At 51.1% G+C, this 23257-nt stretch overlaps 1 protein-coding gene across 7 annotated transcripts in view; it reads left to right on the top strand.

The window, feature by feature from the left end:
• Positions 1-20292, top strand: part of LOC142496847 (transcription elongation factor A protein 3-like) — a 36942-nt gene extending 16650 nt beyond the window's left edge. For all 7 annotated transcript variants that reach the window (XM_075603874.1, XM_075603872.1, XM_075603873.1 and 4 more), the window contains 8 exons: positions 59-112; positions 981-1052; positions 1550-1686; positions 2308-2364; positions 10238-10392; positions 13101-13247; positions 18403-18474; positions 19047-20292. In XM_075603874.1, coding sequence (XP_075459989.1) covers positions 59-112; positions 981-1052; positions 1550-1686; positions 2308-2364; positions 10238-10392; positions 13101-13247; positions 18403-18474; positions 19047-19055 — 703 coding nt within the window. In that variant the 3' untranslated portion in view covers positions 19056-20292. The remainder of the gene's footprint in view (positions 1-58; positions 113-980; positions 1053-1549; positions 1687-2307; positions 2365-10237; positions 10393-13100; positions 13248-18402; positions 18475-19046) is intronic.
• The last annotated feature ends 2965 nt before the right edge of the window (positions 20293-23257 follow it).

Here is a 23257-nt window from a genome sequence, read left to right as displayed (position 1 = left end):
GTGCAGTGAGTGCAGTAGTGTTGGAGTTTGAGAGCAGTACCGTGTCCCTCTCTTGCAGGAGTCACTCCACTGATGTTAAGCCCTCCTCCCCCACTGCAAAGAAACCAGAAAGGTAAAAAGGGTATATTCCATACGTCTCTCTCCCTCCCTCCGTCTCTCTTCCTCTCTCCCTCCCTCTGTCTCTCTTCCTCTTTCCTCTGAGCCCCTCTCTCAGCTCCCCCCTGCCTCTCAGCTTCTAAGGGTTTCAGTAACCGCAAAGAAGACAGGTGAGTCAGAGGCCACGTCTCAGCACAGTGTGAGAGTTATAGGGAGAGATAGGAGGGGTTATAGGGAGAGGTTATATGGAGAGATAGGAGGAGTTATAGGGAGAGGTTATATGGAGAGATAGGAGGGGTTATATGGAGAGATAGGAGAGGTTATATGGAGAGATAGGAGGAGTTATAGGGAGAAATAGGAGGAGTTATAGGGAGAGATAGGAGGAGTTATAGGGAGCGGTTATATGGAGAGATAGGAGGAGTTATAGGGAGCGGTAATATGGAGAGATAGGAGGAGTAATAGGGAGCGGTTATATGGAGAGATAGGAGGAGTTATAGGGAGAGGTTATATGGAGAGATAGGAGGAGTTATAGGGAGCGGTTATATGGAGAGATAGGAGGAGTTATAGGGAGAGATTATATGGAGAGATAGGAGATGTTATAGGGAGAGATTATATGGAGAGATAGGAGGAGTTATAGGGAGAGATTATATGGAGAGATAGGAGGTGTTATAGAGAGAGATGGGAGGAGTTATAGGGAGCGGTTATATGGAGAGATAGGAGGTGTTATAGGGAGAGATTATATGGAGAAATAGGAGGTGTTATAGGGAGAGATGGGAGGAGTTATAGGGAGGAGTTATAGGGAGCGGTTATATGGAGAGATAGGAGGTGTTATAGGGTGAGATTGGAACAGTTAGAGTTTTCCGACCTATTCTCTCTCCCCCCAGGAGACACTCTCTGGGATCCCCTGTATCTTGTAATGGATCCAGCAAACCTGCCACTGACACCAGAGAAGAGAGGTGAGAGGGAGAGAAAGGGGTGGGTGCGGGGGGAGAGGTAAAGTGGGAGGGATAGAGAGATGGAGAAGAAGAGAGAGACAGTTGGTTAGAAAGGGAGGGTGGGAGAGAGAAAAAGAAAGAAAGAGAGAGAAATAAAGTAAAATAGAAGGATCAAAAAAAGAGACTGGGGGGAGGGGAAGACTGGGATAGGAAGGGGGGAGAGAGAGTGTGGGGGAGGGAGGGAGAGAGTGTGAGGGGGAGAGAGTGGGTTGGAGGGAGGGGGAGAGGAGATAAAGAGGGGGAGAGATGTGGAGGGAGGGAGAGAGAGAGGGGTAGGGGTTAGGGATAGCGATTGGGGTAGGGGGAGGGAGAGAAAAAGAGAGAGTGGGGGAGGGACAGAGTGGGGGGGGGGGTGGGGGAGGGACAGAGTGGGGGGGGGGAGGGACAGAGTGGGGGGGGGGAGGGACAGAGTGGGGGGGAAACCTTCACTTTTAAATTGTGTATTGTTTCCATTGCAGAGCGAGTGGGGGGAAATCTCCCCTATCCCCCGTGAGCAGTCCCCTCTCCCCTTGCCCCCTCTCCCCCTCTTACCTGACTGGTGACTCTGTGAGGGACAAGTGTGTGGAGATGGTGACAGCGGCTCTGAAGACTGACGGTGAGAAGGAGCGATGCTCTGCAGGGAGGTGGGAAACTGCAATACTCAGCAGGAGGGAGGGGTGTCTGCGATGTTCTGCAGGGGGAGACACTGTGGGTAGAGACACTGCGATGTTCTGCAGGGGGAGACACTGCGATGTTCTGCAGGGGGAGACACTGCGATGTTCGGCAGGGGGAGACACTGCGATGTTCTGCGGAGGAGACACTGCGATGTTCTGCAGGGGAGACACTGCGATGTTCTGCAGGGGGAGACACTGCGATGTTCTGCAGGGGGAGACACTGCGATGTTCTGCAGGGGGAGACACTGCGATGTTCTGCAGGGGAGACACTGCGATGTTCTGCAGGGGAGACACTGCGATGTTCTGCGAAAGAGGGGGAGAAACCCTGCGATGCTCTGCGAAAGAGGGGGAGAAACACTGTGATGCTCTGCAGGGGAGACACTGCGATGTTCTGCGGAGGAGGGGGAGACACTGCGATGCTCTGCAGGGGAGAGACTGCGATGTTCTGCGAAAGAGGGGGAGAAACACTGCGATGCTCTGCAGGGGAGACACTGCGATGCTCTGCTGGGGCAGGGGGAGTCTGCAGGACACACTATGACGCTTATTCATGTCTCTGGTTTTAGACGATTATAAACAGTTTGGAGCAAACTGTGAGCGGATCGCGCTGGACATTGAAGAGAATATCCTTTATTTACCTCCCTCTGTCTGTGTCCCTGTGTCACCCTGCTGTGTGAGGGACAGACTCCGTGTCCCATATCTCCCTCTGTCTGTGTCACCCTGCGGGGGGAGGGACAGACTCCGTGTCCCATATCTCCCTCCTGTGTGACCCTGCGGTGGGAGGGACAGACTCCGTGTCCCATAGCTACCTCCTGTCTGTGTCACTGTGTCACCCTGCGGGGGGAGGGACAGACTCCATGTCCCATATCTCCCTCCTGTCTGTGTCCCTGTGTCACACTGCGGTGGGAGGGACAGACTCCATGTCCCATAGCTCCCTCCTGTCTGTGTCACTGTGTCACCCTGCGGTGGGAGGGACAGACTCCATGTCCCATAGCTCCCTCCTGTCTGTGTCACTGTGTCACCCTGCGGTGGGAGGGACAGACTCCATGTCCCATAGCTCCCTCCTGTCTGTGTCACTGTGTCACCCTGCGGTGGGAGGGACAGACTCCATGTCCCATAGCTCCCTCCTGTCTGTGTCACTGTGTCACCCTGCGGTGTGAGGGACAGACTCCATGTCCCATATCTCCCTCTGTCTGTGTCACTGTGTCACCCTGCGGGGGGAGGGACAGACTCCGTGTCCCATATCTCCCTCCTGTCTGTATCCCTGTGTCACCCTGCGGTGGGAGGGACAGACTCCATGTCCCATAGCTCCCTCCTGTCTGTGTCACCCTGTGGTGGGAGGGACAGACTCCATGTCCCATATCTCTCTCTTGTCTGTGTCACTGTGTCACCCTGCGGTGGGAGGGACAGACTCCATGTCCCATATCTCCCTCCTGTCTGTGTCCCTGTGTCACCCTGCGGTGGGAGGGACAGACTCCGTGTCCCATATCTCCCTCCTGTCTGTGTCACTGTGTCACCCTGCGGTGGGAGGGACAGACTCCATGTCCCATAGCTCCCTCCTGTCTGTGTCACTGTGTCACCCTGCGGGGGGAGGGACAGACTGTGTTCCATATCTCACTCCTGTCTGTGTCACTGTGTCACCCTGCGGGGGGAGGGACAGACACCCTGTCCCATATCTCCCTCCTGTCTGTGTCACTGTGTCACCCTGCGGGGGAAGGGACAGACTCCATGTCCCATATCTCCCTCCTGTCTGTGTCACTGTGTCACCCTGCGGTGGGAGGGACAGACTGTGTCCCATAGCTCCCTCCTGTCTGTGTCACTGTGTCACACTGCGGGGGGAGGGACAGACTCCATGTCCCATATCTCCCTCCTGTCTGTGTCACTGCGTCACCCTGCGGGGGGAGGGACAGACTCCATGTCCCATATCTCCCTCCTGTCTGTGTCACTGTGTCACCCTGCGGGGGGAGGGACAGACTGTGTTCCATATCTCACTCCTGTCTGTGTCACTGTGTCACCCTGCGGGGGGAGGGACAGACACCCTGTCCCATATCTCCCTCCTGTCTGTGTCACTGCGTCACCCTGCGGGGGGAGGGACAGACTCCATGTCCCATATCTCCCTCCTGTCAGTGTCACTGTGTCACCCTGCGGGGGGAGGGACAGACTGTGTCCCATAGCTCCATCTGTCTGTGTCACATAAAGGCTTAGCGGGGACTCTGTCTGGCGCTGCTTGGAGGGAAGCCTTGCGGGTAGTTGAACGCGCGGGGAAATATCATTTTTTGTTTATCTAAGCGCCGAGCGTGTGTGAGCGTGTGTTAGTGTGTGAGTGTGTATGAGCGTGTGTGAGCGTGTGTGAGCGTGTGTGAGCGTGTGTGCACGAGTGTGCGCACAGCGTGAGCGGAGACTTACATTTTTCTATATATGTACGTAAGCGCCGCATGCGCCGCCCGCTCAGCGCTAGCGGGGACGTAGCCTTAGTGTGACATCCGCGAGGTTTACTTACACCCCACCTACAAATTGAGACGACACCGTTTTGTGGAAGTAAAAATTGGTCACAGCTTTATTGTGAAAATAAACGGTCAGCCAGTCGCTAGTCATGTGTCGTCAGCCCTCTTCTCGGTATCTTCTGGCGGGAGCCCTTCTCCAAACCTCCCTAATCTACCGTCCGGCGGGGAAATCTCCCGATCGCCCCGTCATCCGCGCACCCTAGGTCCCCCTAATCATGGCCGCCTGGGCCTACCCGCATAGGATAGAGCCCAGCTTCCTAAGATTGGTGCCAGGGGTACAGCGCCTGCGTCGGTGCCTCCGGCCCGCACAATCTTTTCGGGGGGACCGTTAGCTGGGGCCCATCCACATCGGGTGGAGCCCCATTTCGGGTATTCACGGCGTCCCGACGATGACTGGCCTGACAGTTCTGCCACCCGGAGGCCCCATTAAGGCCACTTACTGGGGACCCACCTGTCACGGTAGCTTGTGACAGGTTGTAATTTACACCAAAACTATATATAAATATATATATACCTGGGTTTGAACTGGGACGAGACTTAGATATGATAAATATAATTTATTCCTTGATAAAGGTGAACACAACAGATATGTACAAATAACAGGCAAAATATAGACACTTACTTAAAGATTATGGCAAGAAAGCCATCAGGATTACAGACTGCCACTTCTCCCATATTTCAGTTGACATCACAGCAAAACAGGCAGGATACATGCATGGAAACAAAAAGAAAACAGCGCACAACGCCAAATAGTGAAGCAAGTAATAAAAATGTATTACAATAATATTGGGGTATAAAATCTGCGTACATCAAATAAGGAATACATAAGCATTTAGTGTATATAACACTTGTTACCACTCCAGGATTGTAAACAGGGGAATCAGCTTTATCTGCAGGAGCCTCTGTGGTGGTTGTGGGGCACAGGATCCCTCATACACTCTTTGTCCAGCTGGAAGCTGCTTTCAGGGGAGTTCCTTAGCAGCAGTCTGGCTCAACTGCAGGTTCAAGCACTCACTGAAACAAAGTCTCAGGCGGCAGTATGCCTCTTCCAGAGGTTTTTCTTCTTTTCTTACAATCCTCCATTTGCAGCAGTGACAGGGCAGTTCAGAGCCGATGGAGAGGCTCAGCAGACACTTCCGCAATTGCATGCACCTGTACGGCGTGCCACGATGTCGCTCCGTCACGTGATGTAGCGGGGTGACGTCACAGCTCCCGTGGCAATAAGGAAGGAGCAGAAGAAAGTCCTTCAGAGTCTCTACAGCGGCGCAATAACCGCTTCAATCAGCAAAAAAAAACCAAATGGTATTGAATACGATGCAGATACAGGGGATAATAAAAAACAATAAATTGGCATAAACTAAATACATCCAACGCGTTTCGTACATCTAAGTACTTATTCAGGGAAGAGGCATACTGCCGCCTGAGACTTTGTTTCAGTGAGTGCTTGAACCTGCAGTTGAGCCAGACTGCTGCTAAGGAACTCCCCTGAAAGCAGCTTCCAGCTGGACAAAGAGTGTATGAGGGATCCTGTGCCCCACAACCACCACAGAGGCTCCTGCAGATAAAGCTGATTCCCCTGTTTACAATCCTGGAGTGGTAACAAGTGTTATATACACTAAATGCTTATGTATTCCTTATTTGATGTACGCAGATTTTATACCCCAATATTATTGTAATACATTTTTATTACTTGCTTCACTATTTGGCGTTGTGCGCTGTTTTCTTTTTGTTTCCATTTCCTAGAGTGTGTGGGGTGCTGAGCCACCCCCAATGTTTATAGCAGCAGACGCCCTTATCAACCACACGGTTATGATATAATTTATTATATAATCACTTATTCACTTGGTATTGTGGTTTATATAGTCTATATATGGTTTAGTCACTGCACTTTAATTAGTTATAAGTAGGAGTTAGATAGTAGCGCACAGTTTATTTTTGTTAGGATACATGCATGCATGAAGATCATTTGCATGAAGAACAATGAAGAACTTTGCATGAACAACATGGATAAAAGGGTGGCTCTGACTTATATATCATTTTAACCCTTGTATCCCAGCTTACGGCGCCGTGCCGTCTAGTAAAATCCCCTTTGAAGCTTTTGAAGCTCGGTTTGGACTTCCAGGATCCAGTGTGAAAAGTTACACTTACTCTGGTTAATTCCTTTTGTCCGTTGGGCCAAGCATAAGCAATTAGCAACTTAGCCTTTGATGACCAGGTGATGTAAATTCTAGCCTTTGATGACCAGGCAATGTGAATCCTAGCCTTTCCTGCTCATTATCATAACGGGGTTGCAGTTTCCCAGAACTCAACCAAAATTTCATATTTACTGCAAATCACCTCATAACTTGAGTTCAGTAATACATACAGTCAGGTGAGATATATTAATACAGTCCGTCCCACCGGACGCTCGCAGAGAGACCCAACATTACAGTGTAATATGAAAATTAATAGAGATATTAATATCTGGCAGCCACTAAGGGCCAGATATTAAGTGTTTGTAACGGTTGGTGGCGGGGAAGTCCCACGATTACAAATATGTAGGTCTTAGTCTGTTCAGCCAAGGACATCTCATAGTATTCTTATATTTAATAAGGTTACTCATTTTGATATCCTGCTTGGGAATGCTCCACCCCTACGCCCATCAATAAAACCTTTTGAAGTAGGCTTGTAGCTTCTCGCATAACCAACTAGGTAATTACCTGTTGATCCTTCCTGGGTCTTGCATAGCAATTCCCCTGTGAAGCCAGGCTAAATTCTAGCAGGATGTCCTATTTAGCATCCAACTGGCCAATTCACCCCTCCTTTTTGGATATGCAAAGGCAGGCAGAGGTTATTAGCATTTGCCCACCATTAGCATTCTGCCTGTATATTTCAAAAACTGCAAATAGTCACTTTATCAAAAATATATGTTCCTCTTATGACAACATTATATTTTTAATATGTGTGTACTTGGGGGGTGACCCGGAGGCTTACTCCGTTACCAAATTACCAGTTTTAAGGTAACTGTTTATTCAGCACTGCATATAAGATTAACCCCTTAAGTCCGAGTGGGTGGGTTATGCAGACACTGACCCAGCAACAATACATTTTACACAGGGGAATAAGCATTTTCATGTTATAACAAGGGTTAAATCACATTTCTGGACCTCAGCCCAGTTAACCCCTTGTCTCCCTGGCGAGGTTAGAGGGGGGCCCTTGGGGAGTAACCCCGTTAATCCCGGGCCAAACCCTCACTATCGTCACACCACCCCACACACCAAGCTTTGCCCCTAAACACTGACTGCTGATCGCTTGCAAAGGCCTGCGCATGGTAATATCCCTGCTGGCTGCAGACCCGGCGCGCTCGCTACCCGCTCTCAGGCGCAGTAACTGAAAGAATGACCTATCAGCCAGACTTCCCGCGCTGCGCCTGCTTCTCCCACTGAGCAGACAGACAGCGCGTTAGAACGCCATGATTATTTAATTACAGAGAGTATGTAGATTAAACAGCACTCTAATAGTGTAACGAAGATAAACAATGGCTGTGGTCCCTGGGAACCTAGAGGCGACCGGCAGCGCTCCCAGTGCTGCTGCCAGAGACATTTCTGGGTTTGGGTGCCCGTAGTACTCCTGAACACGCAAGTGGTGACCTCACCCTTCACTTGGCTGACTTTGGTATGCCACCATTATTGGCTTTTGCAGCTCACCGCAGCGTATACTCTGAGCTTTGGCTCTTCTCAGACAGGAGTTTCTAAGCACTATCTGTGTGTTTTTCTTAGCTCTGCCGCTAGTCATTAGGCCTGATATTGCATTATTATCCCTTCTGCCATAGGTACACCTTTTGACTTATCTTACAGCCATTAGCCCCGTTGGGCTTTACTCACATTAGCACTGTTGCTAGTCATTAGGCTGGATATTCCATTGTTATACTTTGGTCATATGCATACTCATTTCACCCTCTTTGCCATTGCATTTGTTACTTGTTGGGAGACACTGTCCTTTTAGGACATAAGGGAAGTACCCTTGATCGCTGTGATCTTGGGGAATGGACATTGCGCCCCGAAACGTTGCCCCCCTTATCTTTGTCTTGTTCCCTCCTCCATTCCCTTCCCGTTTGTTCTCCCATTCCACTTTGTGCACATGAATTGTATATTTGTACTATATCTGTAAACTGACTTTTTGCTATTTACCCTACTCTGAGTAACAGTATGTTACATGCCCTGGTAGTTTTTGGCTATACTCTAGTACAAAAAAAAAATCGCTTTTTTGACATTTCGACTTTCTTTCATTATTCAGTTTGAGTGCTGGGTGTGTTATATATTATTTAATTACTCGCCACTGCCGCCATGCGTTGTTATGTTTTCCACGTGCGGGGGGCTAGCGATTGCTGCACCAAAGTCATCGATCTCTCTGCCCTAACTGATACAGATAATTTGCCTGTTCACTGCCTCTACCACCCCCAAATTGTCCGACCAGAATATTATGTGCTTGTTTGCCAGTTCCTTGGCCCATAACTCCCCCGCTACTCAATGGGGAACAGCTCCAGGAAAGCCATGTTCTTAGTTAGCCCCGTCTCCGCCCAGTCAGTTGGCCATGGACCTGCACACCACTCTCCTCTAAAGTTTGCCCCAAACCCATACCCCCCGATGCAGGGCGTCGCTGGTCTCGCTGTCACTGACCCACAGCCTTCTACTATAAATTGCCTGAAACCCCCCCCGATCCCCCACCCCCTCATACCTCCAGGTCTGCCTCAGCCCCCTAGTGATTCGGATACGGTGCTGGGGCTTTCTTGCCCCTGCAGTGGCCCTTTCTAACCTGCGGTTAAATATCCTGCCCATGGGGATTACTCGGCAGGTGAAGTTTAGCAGACCCATTTGTTTCAGGGTCACCTTCCTGGCCTCCCTGACCTGACCTAGGCTAGTTCTAAGCTTCCTGACCTTGTCTGCGGGTAAGCGTGATTCCCTCGCCAGCGTGTCAGTCTCTGTACCGAGGAATGACAGGATTTACGTTGGGCCCTCAGTTTTCTCCTCTGCTATGGGAACCCCCAATTCCTTCATGATCCCCTTAGTACTTTCTAGCAGCCTGTCGCACAGCGGGGAGCCCGGGGGACCCACCAGCAGGAAGTCATCCAGATAGTGCGTAACTGTGCTAGTCCCCGTCTTACTGACTATGCACCAGTGTAGGAAAGTACTAAATGCCTCAAAGTAGGCGCATGATATAGCGCACCCCATGAGGAGACATCTATCAATGTAATACGCACCCTCAAATTTACACCCTGTGAATCTGAAGCTGCTTGGGGCCAAAGATAACAGCCGAAAACCTGATTCTATGTCAATTTTAGCCAATAGTGCTCCCTCCCCGCATGTTTTAATTACTCCTATGGCGGTGTCGAATTATTGGTATTGTACCCGGCATAGCTCCGGGTCTATGGCATCATTTACTGACCCCCCTGCCCCCCCTCCCGCCCCCCTTGGATATGACAGGTGTTGTATTAGCCTGAATTTGCCCAAGTCCTTTTTAGGCACCACACCCTGCGGGGAAATAATTAGCTGGGGGAGGGGGGGCAGCGAATGGATCAGTGCTCGCCCTTGCACTCTCACTATCTGACCCGTGGGACTCACAGTCCGACCCTGTAATAACAGACCCCACAGCTTTCCCATATCTCCCTCCTGTCTGTGTCACCCTGCGGGGGGAGGTTCCTTTCCGTCTGTGTCACCCTGCGGTGGGAGGCTCCTTTCCGTCTGTGTCACCCTGCGGTGGGAGGTTCCCTCCTGTCTGTGTCACCCTGCGGTGGGAGGCTCCTTTCCGTCTGTGTCACCCTGCGGTGGCAGGTTCCTTTCCGTCTGTGTCACCCTGCGGTGGAGGTTCCCTCCCGTCTGTGTCACCCTGCGGTGGGAGGTTCCCTCCTGTCTGTGTCACCCTGCGGTGGGAGGCTCCTTTCCGTCTGTGTCACCCTGCGGTGGGAGGTTCCTTTCCGTCTGTGTCACCATGCCACTGTCCCTAACTCTGCCACGTATATACAGAGAGCTGAAGGCCACGGATATGAAATACAGGAACAGAGTTAGGAGCAGAATCAGCAACTTAAAGGACCCCAAGAACCCCAACCTCAGGAAGAACGTCCTCTGCGGAGCGGTGACCCCGATGCGAATGGCGTCAATGACCGCAGAGGTGACAGCGCTACCCAGACTCATACACAGAGGTGACCCAGGAGTTTGTACACTCTGCCTCCCTGCGGGAGGTGACGCTCTGCACCAGTGCGGGAGGTGACACACTGCTCCCATGTGGGAGGTGACGCTCTGCCTCCCTGCGGGAGGTGACACACTGCCCCCATGTGGGAGGTGACGCTCTGCCTCCCTGCGGGAGGTGATGCTTTGCCCCCGTGCAGGTGACCCACTGCCCCCATGCGGGAGGTGACACTGTAACCTGTGTCCCAGGGGTTTACACACTGTCCGCCTGTGTGTTAAGTGACACAGTCCTTGTGCGGGAGGTGGCACTATGTCCCCGTGCGAGAGGTGGCACTATGTCCTTGTGCGGGAGGTGGCACTATGTCCCCGTGCGAGAGGTGGCACTATGTCCTTGTGCGGGAGGTGGCACTATGTCCTTGTGCAGGAGGTGGCACTATGTCCTTGTGCGGGAAGTGGCACTATGTCCTTGTGCGGGAGGTGGCACTATGTCCCTGTGCGGGAGGTGGCACTATGTCCCGTGCGTGAGGTGGCACTATGTCCTTGTGCGTGAGGTGGCACTATGTCCTTGTGCGGGAGGTGGCACTATGTCCTTGTGCGGGAGGTGGCACTATGTCCTTGTGCGGGAGGTGGCACTATGTCCTTGTGCGGGAGGTGGCACTATGTCCTTGTGCGGGAGGTGGCACTATGTCCCTGTGCGGGAGGTGGCACTATGTCCCCGTGCGGGAGGTGGCACTATGTCCCTGTGCGGGAGGTGGCACTATGTCCTTGTGCGGGAGGTGGCACTATGTCCTTGTGCGGGAGGTGGCACTATGTCCTTGTGCGGGAGGTGGCACTATGTCCTTGTGTGGGAGGTGGCACTATGTCCTTGTGCGGGAGGTGGCACTATGTCCTTGTGCGGGAGGTGGCACTATGTCCTTGTGCGGGAGGTGGCACTATGTCCTTGTGCGGGAGGTGGCACTATGTCCTTGTGCGGGAGGTGGCACTATGTCCTTGTGCGGGAGGTGGCACTATGTCCTTGTGCGGGAGGTGGCACTATGTCCCCGTGCGGGAGGTGGCACTATGTCCTTGTGCGGGAGGTGGCACTATGTCCTTGTGCGGGAGGTGGCACTATGTCCTTGTGCGGGAGGTGGCACTATGTCCTTGTGCGGGAGGTGGCACTATGTCCTTGTGCGGGAGGTGGCACTATGTCCTTGTGCGGGAGGTGGCACTATGTCCTTGTGCGGGAGGTGGCACTATGTCCTTGTGCGGGAGGTGGCACTATGTCCTTGTGCGGGAGGTGGCACTATGTCCTTGTGCGGGAGGTGGCACTATGTCCTTGTGCGGGAGGTGGCACTATGTCCCCGTGCGGGAGGTGGCACTATGTCCTTGTGCGGGAGGTGGCACTATGTCCCCGTGCGGGAGGTGGCACTATGTCCTTGTGCGGGAGGTGGCACTATGTCCCCGTGCGGGAGGAGGTGGCACTATGTCCCCGTGCGGGAGGAGGTGGCACTATGTCCCTGTGCGGGAGGAGGCACTATGTCCTTGTGCGGGAGGTGGCACTATGTCCTTGTGCAGGAGGTTGCACTATGTCCCCGTGCGGGAGGTGGCACTATGTCCCCGTGTGGGAGGTGGCACTATGTCCTTGTGCGGGAGGTGGCACTATGTCCCCGTGCGGGAGGTGGCACTATGTCCCCGTGCGGGAGGTGGCACTACAGTATGTCCCCGTGCGGGAGGTGGCACTATGTCCTTGTGCGGGAGGTGGCACTATGTCCCCGTGCGGGAGGTGGCACTATGTCCCCGTGCGGGAGGTGGCACTACAGTATGTCCCTGTGCGGGAGGTGGCACTATGTCCCTGTGCGGGAGGTGGCACTATGTCCTTGTGCGGGAGGTGGCACTATGTCCCCGTGCGGGAGGTGGCACTATGTCCTTGTGCGGGAGGTGGCACTATGTCCCTGTGCGGGAGGTGGCACTATGTCCCTGTGCGGGAGGTGGCACTATGTCCCTGTGCGGGAGGTGGCACTATGTCCCCGTGCGGGAGGTGGCACTATGTCCCCGTGCGGGAGGTGGCACTACTGTATGTCCTTGTGCGGGAGGTGGCACTATGTCCCCGTGCGGGAGGTAACTAATATAGGGAAACTGCTGCACACCAAAATATATGAAATAAAAGGATACAACTCCCGGGGCTCCTGGTTCAGGATTCTCTGTGACAATCCAATATTTGGCGAAAGGTATAAAGAACAGCGCTCCACGGATTTTAAACACACTATTTATTGCCAACAGAATGACGTGACGTTTCGGCCACACGTGGCCTTTCTCAAAAGCAGAATGTCATAAAGTTCAATGTCCCAAATAAAACCTTCTCATAGCCCTACCACCAGGTGTCCCATACTATTCCATCCGCTCGTTATAACCCCGCGCCGTCGCGTTGCTCACGATCGTTCCGGTGTTGACATCCTCCTGGTTCCTTATTGGTCCATCCCTCCTCCAATCGGCGCTCTCGCGAGAGCGTGACGTCTTCGTGGTTTTTTCTTCTCACAAGACCGCATTGGGAAGCACAGAGCGAGAAGGAAGAACCCTGATGAAGTCACGGTAGTGTGGCCGAAACGTCACGTCATTCTGTTGGCAATAAATAGTGCATTTAAAATCCGTGCAGCGCTGTTCTTTATACCTTTCCCCCATGCAGGAGGTGACACTCTGTCCCCTGTGTGACAGGAGATGGCGAGTGACGAGCTGAAGGAGCTGAGGAGCGCACTGACACAGGAAGCCATCAGGGAGCATCAGATGGCGAAGACGGGAGGGACGCAGACAGACCTGCTACAGTGTGACAAGTGCAGAAAGAGCAACTGCACCTACAACCAGGTGTGTGACACTGTGTGACTGTGTGTGTGACACTGCATGTGGGACACTGTGTATGACGCCTACTGCATGTGTGACACTGTCTGTGTATGACACTGTGTGACTGTATGTGTGACACTGTGTGTGTGTGTGTGTGTGACACTGTTACTGTATGTGACACTGTTAGCGTATGTGTGACACTGTGTATGACACTATGTTACTGTATGTGTGACACTGTGTGTATGACACTGTGCGTGTATGTGTGACACTGTGCGTGTATGTGTGACACTGTGTATGACACTATGTTACTGTATGTGTGATACTGTGTATGCCACTGTTACTGTATGTGTGACAGTGCGTGTGTATGTGTGACACTGTGTGTATGACACTGTGCGTGTATGTGTGACACTGTGTATGACACTGTTTACTGTATGTGTGAAACTGTGTGTACAGTATGATACTGTGTTATGGATATGTGACACTGTGTTATGTATGTGTGACACTGTGTATGACACTGTTACCGTATGTGTGACACTGTGTATGACACTGTTACCGTATGTGTGACAGTGTGTGTGTTTACGTGTGACACACACACACAAACACACACACAGTCTGCGACTGAGCCTCTGATTGAGCCACCTGTGCTGAAGCTGGAATATCCTGAAAACCTGATCTGTTGGGGGGAGGGGAGGGGGCTTGGGGAGTTGAGCCCCCCCTGGGTTAGCTCCCAAATGTGAGGATTAACATGCAGAGGTAGGGCTGCGGCAGTGGGAGACTGCATGGAGAGAGGCACTTCCAGGCAGCACTGCACATTACTCCGCTCCCAGGCGAGGGACTTCCAGGCCGCACTGCACATTACTCCGCTCCCAGGCGAGGCACTTCCAGGCCGCACTGCACATTACTCCGCTCCCAGGCGAGGGACTTCCAGGCAGCACTGCACATTACTCCGCTCCCAGGCGAGGGACTTCCAGGCCGCACTGCACATTACTCCGCTCCCAGGCGAGGGACTTCCAGGCAGCACTGCACATTACTCCGCTCCCAGGCGAGGCACTTCCAGGCCGCACTGCACATTACTCCGCTCCCAGGCGAGGCACTTCCAGGCCGCACTGCACATTACTCCGCTCCCAGGCGAGGCACTTCCAGGCCGCACTGCACATTACTCCGCTCCCAGGCGAGGGACTTCCAGGCCGCACTGCACATTACTCCGCTCCCAGGCGAGGGACTTCCAGGCCGCACTGCACATTACTCCGCTCCCAGGCGAGGCACTTCCAGGCCGCACTGCACATTACTCCGCTCCCAGGCGAGGGACTTCCAGGCCGCACTGCACATTACTCCGCTCCCAGGCGAGGGACTTCCAGGCCGCACTGCACATTACTCCGCTCCCAGGCGAGGGACTTCCAGGCCGCACTGCACATTACTCCGCTCCCAGGCGAGGGACAGTCTCGTCTCCTCCTCGTCTCCTCCTCGTCTCCTCTTCAGCCTCCGTTTCCCGCCTTCCGATTCTGACTGCATTGAATATATAAGTTGGGAAACTCTATCCAACGTCAGGTGGGATTCCGAGCGGGCGATTTGTTTTATTTTAACATAGGATGGAAGCAGGGGGTGTCCGGAGCTGAACACCATTAATTTCTGCTCCGGGGACCCCCTGCTCCCTGAGACACCTGCCTCCGAAGGGAGCGCCGGTATCTCCCTGCTTTTTAAAGCTCCCGCTCCCTGCCTATTGGCTCACAGAACGCGGGAGCTTTAAAAAGCAGCGAGATACCGGCGCACGCTGACTGGGGCCCTAGCTGAATTATCAGTCGATATTTATGTCGTTTAGCCACAGGAACGGTCACACCACACGGCGCGCCACACACCACAGCACCTCTACGGGCAGGCCCCTGTGGCGGTGTGTGTGCGGGCGCACAAGGTGCTGGGATGCCTACGCTGGCGGGGAAGAGGAGAATTCACATGGTTGGCGCGCACCAATGGAAGGGCAGATATGCCCCTGTCATGGCCGCGCCCCCCCCTCCCCCCGTCATGGCCGCACCCCGTCATAGCGCTCCCCTACAGACTGCTGGTCGCGGCTGTAGTCTCTGCACACGCCGCCATGCCGCCAGGCGCGCGTGCCGCAGTAAGAACTGGCGCCGCAGCCTAAAGGACACAAGTCTGCAGACCATCATTTTAATACAGTATTGATTTTAGTTAGTAGAGATCGGCTTTTAATGTATAAATAAATAAAGTCTGTCTTTATTCTGTATCCCACTGGGGGGGCTCCCAAGTGAATTCTGTATTTTAGGGGGGCTCCCAAGTGAATTCTGTATTTTAGGGGGGCTCCCAAGTGAATTCTGTATTTTAGGGGGGCTCCCAAGTGAATTCTGTATTTTAGGGGGGCTCCCAAGTGAATTCTGTATTTTAGGGGGGCTCCCAAGTGAATTCTGTATTTTAGGGTATAGCTCTTTTATACAACTTTTTTTAAAAAGATTTTGTGTGCGTATAAACAGTACTTTAAGTGTATAAATATATATATATATATACATTTTTTTTTCAAAGATGGCTGCGTACTCCTGAAAAAAAACACCCCAGAGGGCGAGTAGCCGTGCCAGGTACACTGACAGGTGCAGGTAGGGGTGTAAGTGTATATAATATGCACAAGATACCGGCACTGACAAGATAGTGAATAATCACAAAGGGAGTTTACTTGGTGTTCTATGGAATAAATCAACGTTTTGATTTTTCACTACCTTTCTCAGTGCTGTATGTTGTGTATGTATATATTTTATATATATATATATATATATATATATATATATATATATATATATATATATATATATATATATATATATATTAAAATCAGGGATGGAGAAAGCCCTGGCGCCTGTGTTGTAGCGCTGACTGAGCAAAGGAATGGAAGCAGGCACACGGTCTTTCTTATCAGATTGATAAAGGCAATCTATTTGCCGAAACGTTGGACCTTTGGTGGCACAGTAAACTGCACCTTTAGAAAGACCGTGTGCCTGCTTCCATCCCTTTGCTCGAGTACCTCTGGGATGTCTGGACCTCCCTGGACACAGCGCACCGGCAGTTAAGTACCCCCCTCCAGCACCTACCAGCGGTGTGCATGTGCTTCTATATGTGATTGTAGCGCTGACTGACCTGGGGATCGGGGCACTGTGACCGGCTGCAGTGGAGAGTGACAGGATCACTGCTGCTTAGTGAGGAGTGTGAGTGAGGGGGGGGGGGGGGGGGAGCGAGGCGGCGAGCTCCGGGACACTGCCCGTTCCTGCTCTCGATGGGAGGGAAGAGATGAGTGGCAGTGTGCTGTGTGTGTGGCAGTGTGCTGTGTGTGTGGCAGTGTGCTGTGTGTGACAGTGTGCTGTGTGTGTGACAGTGTGCTGTGTGTGTGACAGTGTGCTGTGTGTGTGACAGTGTGCTGTGTGTGTGGCAGTGTGCTGTGTGTGTGGCAGTGTGCTGTGTGCGAGTCTCAGTGTGTGTGTCTCAGTGTGTGTGTCAGTGGGCTGTGTGTGTGTGGCAGTGTGCTGTGTGTGTGGCAGTGTGCGAGTCACTGTGCGAGTCTCAGTGTGTGTGTCAGTGGGCTGTGTGTGTGGCAGTGTGCGAGTCACTGTGCGAGTCTCAGTGTGTGTCAGTGGGCTGTGTGTGTGGCAGTGTGCGAGTCACTGTGCGAGTCTCAGTGTGTGTGTGTCAGTGGGCCGTGTGTGTGTGTCAGTGGGCCGTGTGTGTGTCAGTGGGCCGTGTGTGTGTGTCAGTGGGCCGTGTGTGTGTGTCAGTGGGCAGTGTGTGTGTGTCAGTGGGCAGTGTGTGTGTGTCAGTGGGCAGTGTGTGTGTGTCAGTGGGCCGTGTGTGTGTGTCAGTGGGCAGTGTGTGTGTGTCAGTGGGCAGTGTGTGTGTGTCAGTGGGCAGTGTGTGTGTGTCAGTGGGCAGTGTGTGTGTGTCAGTGGGCCGTGTGTGTGTGTCAGTGGGCCGTGTGTAAGTCTGTGTCAGTGGGCTGTGTGTGTGTGTGTCAGTGGGCCGTGTGTGTGTGTCAGTGGGCCGTGTGTGTGTGTCAGTGGGCCGTGTGTGTCAGTGGGCCGTGTGTGTGTGTCAGTGGGCCGTGTGTGTGTGTCAGTGGGCCGTGTGTGTGTGTCAGTGGGCCGTGTGTGTGTGTCAGTGGGCCGTGTGTGTGTGTCAGTGGGCAGTGTGTGTGTGTCAGTGGGCAGTGTGTGTGTGTCAGTGGGCAGTGTGTGTGTGTCAGTGGGCAGTGTGTGTGTGTCAGTGGGCAGTGTGTGTGTGTCAGTGGGCCGTGTGTGTGTGTCAGTGGGCCGTGTGTGTGTGTCAGTGGGCCGTGTGTGTGTGTCAGTGGGCCGTGTGTGTGTGTCAGTGGGCAGTGTGTGTGTGTCAGTGGGCAGTGTGTGTGTGTCAGTGGGCCGTGTGTGTGTGTCAGTGGGCCGTGTGTAAGTCTGTGTCAGTGGGCCGTGTGTGTGTGTCAGTGGGCCGTGTGTGTGTGTCAGTGGGCCGTGTGTGTGTGTCAGTGGGCCGTGTGTGTGTGTCAGTGGGCCGTGTGTGTGTGTCAGTGGGCCGTGTGTGTGTGTCAGTGAGCCGTGTGTGTGTGTCAGTGGGCCGTGTGTGTGTGTCAGTGGGCCGTGTGTGTGTGTCAGTGGGCCGTGTGTGTGTGTCAGTGGGTCGTGTGTAAGTCTGTGTCAGTGGGGTGTGTGTGTGTGTCAGTGGGCCGTGTGTGTGTCAGTGGGCCGTGTGTGTGTGTCAGTGGGCCGTGTGTGTGTGTCTGTGTAAGTCTGTGTCAGTGGGCCGTGTGTGTGTGTCAGTGGGCCGTGTGTGTGTGTCAGTGGGCCGTGTGTGTGTGTCAGTGGGCCGTGTGTAAGTCTGTGTCAGTGGGCTGTGTGTGCCAGTGTCACTGTGTGAGAGGGTTAGTGTGTGTGTGTCAGTGGGCCGTGTGTAAGTCTGTGTCAGTGGGCCGTGTGTGTGTGTCAGTGGGCCGTGTGTAAGTCTGTGTCAGTGGGCCGTGTGTGTGTGTCAGTGGGCCGTGTGTAAGTCTGTGTCAGTGGGCTGTGTGTGCCAGTGTCACTGTGTGAGAGGGATAGTGTGTCAACAAAATTTAGGAGCCAGCTAGAATTTTTAGGAACCCCCATTTGAAGTGTTTGGGCCCTCCGTGAATAAATACGCGTGTATATACCTCCCCCAGGTGCAGACACGCAGCGCTGATGAGCCGATGACGACCTTTGTTTTGTGTAACGAATGTGGGAACCGCTGGAAGGTCTGATCATCATCTCTCTTCCCCCTCTGTCTCTTTCCTTCCTTCCCTCTCACTATCCATCTGTTCTCTCTCCGTCCCCCTCTTCCCCTCCTCCCCACTCTCTTCCGCCTCTCCTTCTCTCTTCCCTCCTATCCCATCTCACTCTCTTATTTCTCTCGCCTCTCTCTCTCTTCCCCCCTCTCCCTTTCTCTCCTTGCTCTCCCCCCCTCCCTCTCCTTGCTCTCCCCCCTCTCCCTTTCTCTCCTTGCTCCCCCCTCCCTCTCCTTTCTCTCTCACCCCTCTCTTCCTTCCTCTCTCACCCCTCTCTCTCTCTCTGTCTTCCCCCCTCTCCCTTTCTCTCCTTGCTCTCCCCCCTCCCTCTCCTTTCTCTCACCCCTCTCTTCCTTCCTCTCTCACCCCTCTCTCTCTCTGTCTTTCCCCCTCTCCCTTTCTCTCCTTGCTCTCCCCCCTCCCTCTCCTTTCTCTCTCACCCCTCTCTTCCTTCCTCTCTCACCCCTCTCTTCCTTCCTCCCTCACCTCTCCCTCGCCCTTCTCCCCTCTCCCTCATTGATCTCACTCTGTTTCTCTTGCAGTTCTGCTGATCCCGAGCTATATCCCCTTCCCGATGCTCGCTGGACCCAAATAGTAAATCCTGCGCTGTGATTGGCTGAGCACCGAAGAAGGATGCCCCCCACCACCCCCAACCAGGGCGGCGTTACACATTAGGCCGACTGGGCACAGTGCCTCGGGCCTACGAACCTTTTAGGGCCTACAATATTTCACTTGAAAAAATACCTAAACAAAAAAATCACAAAATAAGAGAAAACAGCAAATTTGAATGTCAAATACCTTCGCAGTATCGATACCTTTAAATATCGAAACAAAAGTATCGATGCCAAATATCGCTAGTATCGAAAGAAACAAGCAAACGATGAAACTAGCATAAAAATGAGTAAAAATATCAGGGGGGGGGACACAGGCCTCTAGAAATAAAAGTGCCGAGGGCCTACGAATGTCTTAAATCGGGCCTGCCCCCCACCTCTCGTTCCCTAACTTTTTGTCCCTCTCCCTCCCTCTCCTTTCTATTTCTCTCTATTCCTCTCCCTCTCTACTTTTCTGCCCTATTACCCCGAGTGAGATGAGCGGTCTCCCAACACCTTAAGTGCCTTATTGCATAATAACCCATGCCAAACCGAGGGGGTTTTCCCCCTAAGGCAGTGAATGGGTTAGGTTTTGGGGGTTTAAAGGAGTAATGCAAGCAATATCCTACATGTGTTTTTTTTTAAATTTGTATTTAAATTAATCAGTTCTGTAGTATTTTTAATACACTGAGCTTCCTGTGATTTCTGTAGCCGGTTTTATCCCACCTCCCCAGCAGTGCGAGATCTTTGTAACACTGTCCTGTTTGTGATCATTTGTTGCCAATGCTCCCAGCAGTTTGAGCTGCAAACTGTAACAATAGATAATGTTACCTTGGTAATATAAGGATACATTGTAGGTGCTGAGTTACACGGGCTGAAGGATTGATTAGAAACTGAAAAGCGGCCATTTAGTGAACCCTGGGAAGCAGGATTTTGCTGATCAGTTACGGGAGAACCTATCGATCGGCAGCTTAGGTAATTAGTTTTCAATAAAGGTAATCAAAGGCTGCGTATATTACAACTAAAAATATATATATCTTTTTTTAAATGCCACGCGGATTGCCTTTTTAAATACTGCATGCTGATTGTCATTGGGTGGGCCACCCAAACGGGCAAATAAGTTTAATAGCTGAGCCGTACAGGATGCAATTAGGCACTCCGGATAATGTGTGATAATAAAGGAGATGTGTTTGGATAAGTGCTGTAATGTGTTCATTATTCAGGGAAGGGGTTACACTGACGCTCAGCACGGCTCTCTGGCAGGGAAGGGGTTACACTGACGCTCAGAACGGCTCTCTGGCAGGGAAGGGGTTACACTGCGACGCTCTGCACGGCTCTGGCAGGGAAGCGGTTACACTGTGACGCTCTGCAGAGCTCCTTGGCAGGGAAGGGGTTACACTGCGACGCTCTGCAGAGCTCCCTGGCAGGGAAGGGGTTACACTGTGACGCTCTGCAGAGCTCCCTGGCAGGGAAGGGGTTACACTGCGATGCTGTGCAGGGCTCTCTGGTAGGGAAGGAGTTACATTGCAACGCTCTCCTGCAGGGAATGGTTACACTGCGATGCTCTGCGGGGCTCTGGCAGGGAAGGGGTTACACTGCGATGCTCTGCAGGGCTCTTGCAGGGAAGGGGTTACACTGCGATGCTCTGCAGGGCTCTGGCAGGGAAGGGGTTACACTGCGATGCTCGGCGGGGCTCTGGCAGGGAAGGGGTTACACTGCGATGCTCTGCAGGGCTCTGGCAGGGAAGGGGTTACACTGCGATGCTCTGCAGGGCTCTGGCTGGGAAGGGGTTACACTGCGATGCTCTGCAGCGCTCTCTCCCTCCACTAGGTGCCAGTCTCTGCCTTTTTCACATTTTTTTTTCTCTCCAATTTATCAGTAATTCTCTCTCTCTCTCCTCTCTCCCCTCTCCCCTCTCCTCACCCCACCCGTCTCTTCTCTCTCTGACTACCTCTCCTCTTTCTGCCTCTCCCCACCCCTCTCTCTGCCTCTCCCCACCCTCTCTCTCTCCCTCCCTCTCCCTCTCCTCTGTGCCGAGTCCCCTGCAGCCTTTTTTTATCATTTACCTGCTTCTGTCTCTCCCATGCGGTCCCTGCTTCACTCCATCATCTCTTCAGTCTCTCACAGACTCCACAGCAGAAATACAATGTAATCCTACAGTGTAATCTTATAGCGTACTCATACTGTGCATTTATACATTAGCAACATACAGTGCAATCTAATCCTACAGTGCAATATCCCACAGTGCAATATAATCCTACAGTGTAATATCCTATAGTGCAATCTAATCCTACAATGTAATATTATACCGTGCAATATAATCCTACAGTGTAATATCCTACAGTGCAATATCCCACAGTGCAATCTAATCCTACAATGTAATATACCGTGCAATCTAATCCTACAGTGTAATATCATACAGTGCAATCTAATCCTACAATGTAATATCATACCGTGCAATCTAACCCTACAGTGTAATATTATACCGTGCAATCTAATCCTTCAGTGTAATATCATACAGTGCAATCTAATCCTACAATGTAATATCATACAGTGTAATATTATACCGTGCAATCTAATCCTACAGTGTAATATTATACCGTGCAATCTAATCCTACAGTGTAATATCATACCGTGCAATCTAATCCTACAGTGTAATATTATACAGTGTAATATCATACCGTGCAATCTAATCCTACAGTGTAATATCCTACAGTGTAATATTATACCGTGCAATCTAATCCTACAGTGTAATATTATACCGTGCAATCTAATCCTACAGTGTAATATCATACCGTGCAATCTAATCCTACAGTGTAATATTATACAGTGTAATATCATACCGTGCAATCTAATCCTACAGTGTAATATCCTACAGTGTAATATTATACCGTGCAATCTAATCCTACAATGTAATATTATACCGTGCAATCTAATCCTACAATGTAATATTATACCGTGCAATCTAATCCTACAGTGTAATATCCTACAGTGCAATCTAATCCTACAGTGTAATATTATACCGTGCAATCTAATCCTACAATGTAATATCATACCGTGCAATCTAATCCTACAGTGTAATATCCCACAGTGCAATCTAATCCTACAATGTAATATTATACCGTGCAATCTAATCCTACAATGTAATATCCTACAGTGCAATCTAATCCTACAATGTAATATTATACAGTGTAATATCATACCGTGCAATCTAATCCTACAGTGTAATATCCCACAGTGTAATATCCTACAGTGTAATATCCCACAGTGCAATCTAATCCTACAATGTAATATTATACCGTGCAATCTAATCCTACAATGTAATATCCTACAGTGCAATCTAATCCTACAGTGTAATATTATACCGTGCAATCTAATCCTACAGTGTAATATCCCACAGTGCAATCTAATCCTACAATGTAATATCATACCGTGCAATCTAATCCTACAGTGTAATATTATACCGTGCAATCTAATCCTACAGTGTAATATCATACAGTGCAATCTAATCCTACAGTGTAATATCATACAGTGCAATCTAATCCTACAATGTAATATCATACAGTGCAATCTAATCCTACAGTGTAATATCATACAGTGTAATATCATACCGTGCAATCTAATCCTACAGTGTAATATCATACAGTGCAATCTAATCCTACAATGTAATATCATACAGTGTAATATTATACCGTGCAATCTAATCCTACAGTGTAATATTATACCGTGCAATCTAATCCTACAGTGTAATATTATACAGTGTAATATCATACCGTGCAATCTAATCCTACAGTGTAATATCCTACAGTGTAATATTATACCGTGCAATCTAATCCTACAGTGTAATATCCTACAGTGTAATATCATACAGTGCAATCTAATCCTACAGTGTAATATTATACCGTGCAATCTAATCCTACAGTGTAATATTATACCGTGCAATCTAATCCTACAGTGTAATATCATACCGTGCAATCTAATCCTACAGTGTAATATCCTACAGTGTAATATTATACCGTGCAATCTAATCCTACAGTGTAATATTATACCGTGCAATCTAATCCTACAGTGTAATATTATACCGTGCAATCTAATCCTACAGTGTAATATCCTACAGTGCAATCTAATCCTACAGTGTAATATTATACTGTGCAATCTAATCC

The sequence above is a fragment of the Ascaphus truei genome, chromosome 6, assembly GCF_040206685.1.
Source record: "Ascaphus truei isolate aAscTru1 chromosome 6, aAscTru1.hap1, whole genome shotgun sequence".
In the NCBI taxonomy this organism is placed as follows: Eukaryota; Metazoa; Chordata; class Amphibia; order Anura; family Ascaphidae; genus Ascaphus; species Ascaphus truei.
Note: the sequence above shows the minus strand (reverse complement) of the source record. Positions and strands in the feature narration are given on the sequence as shown.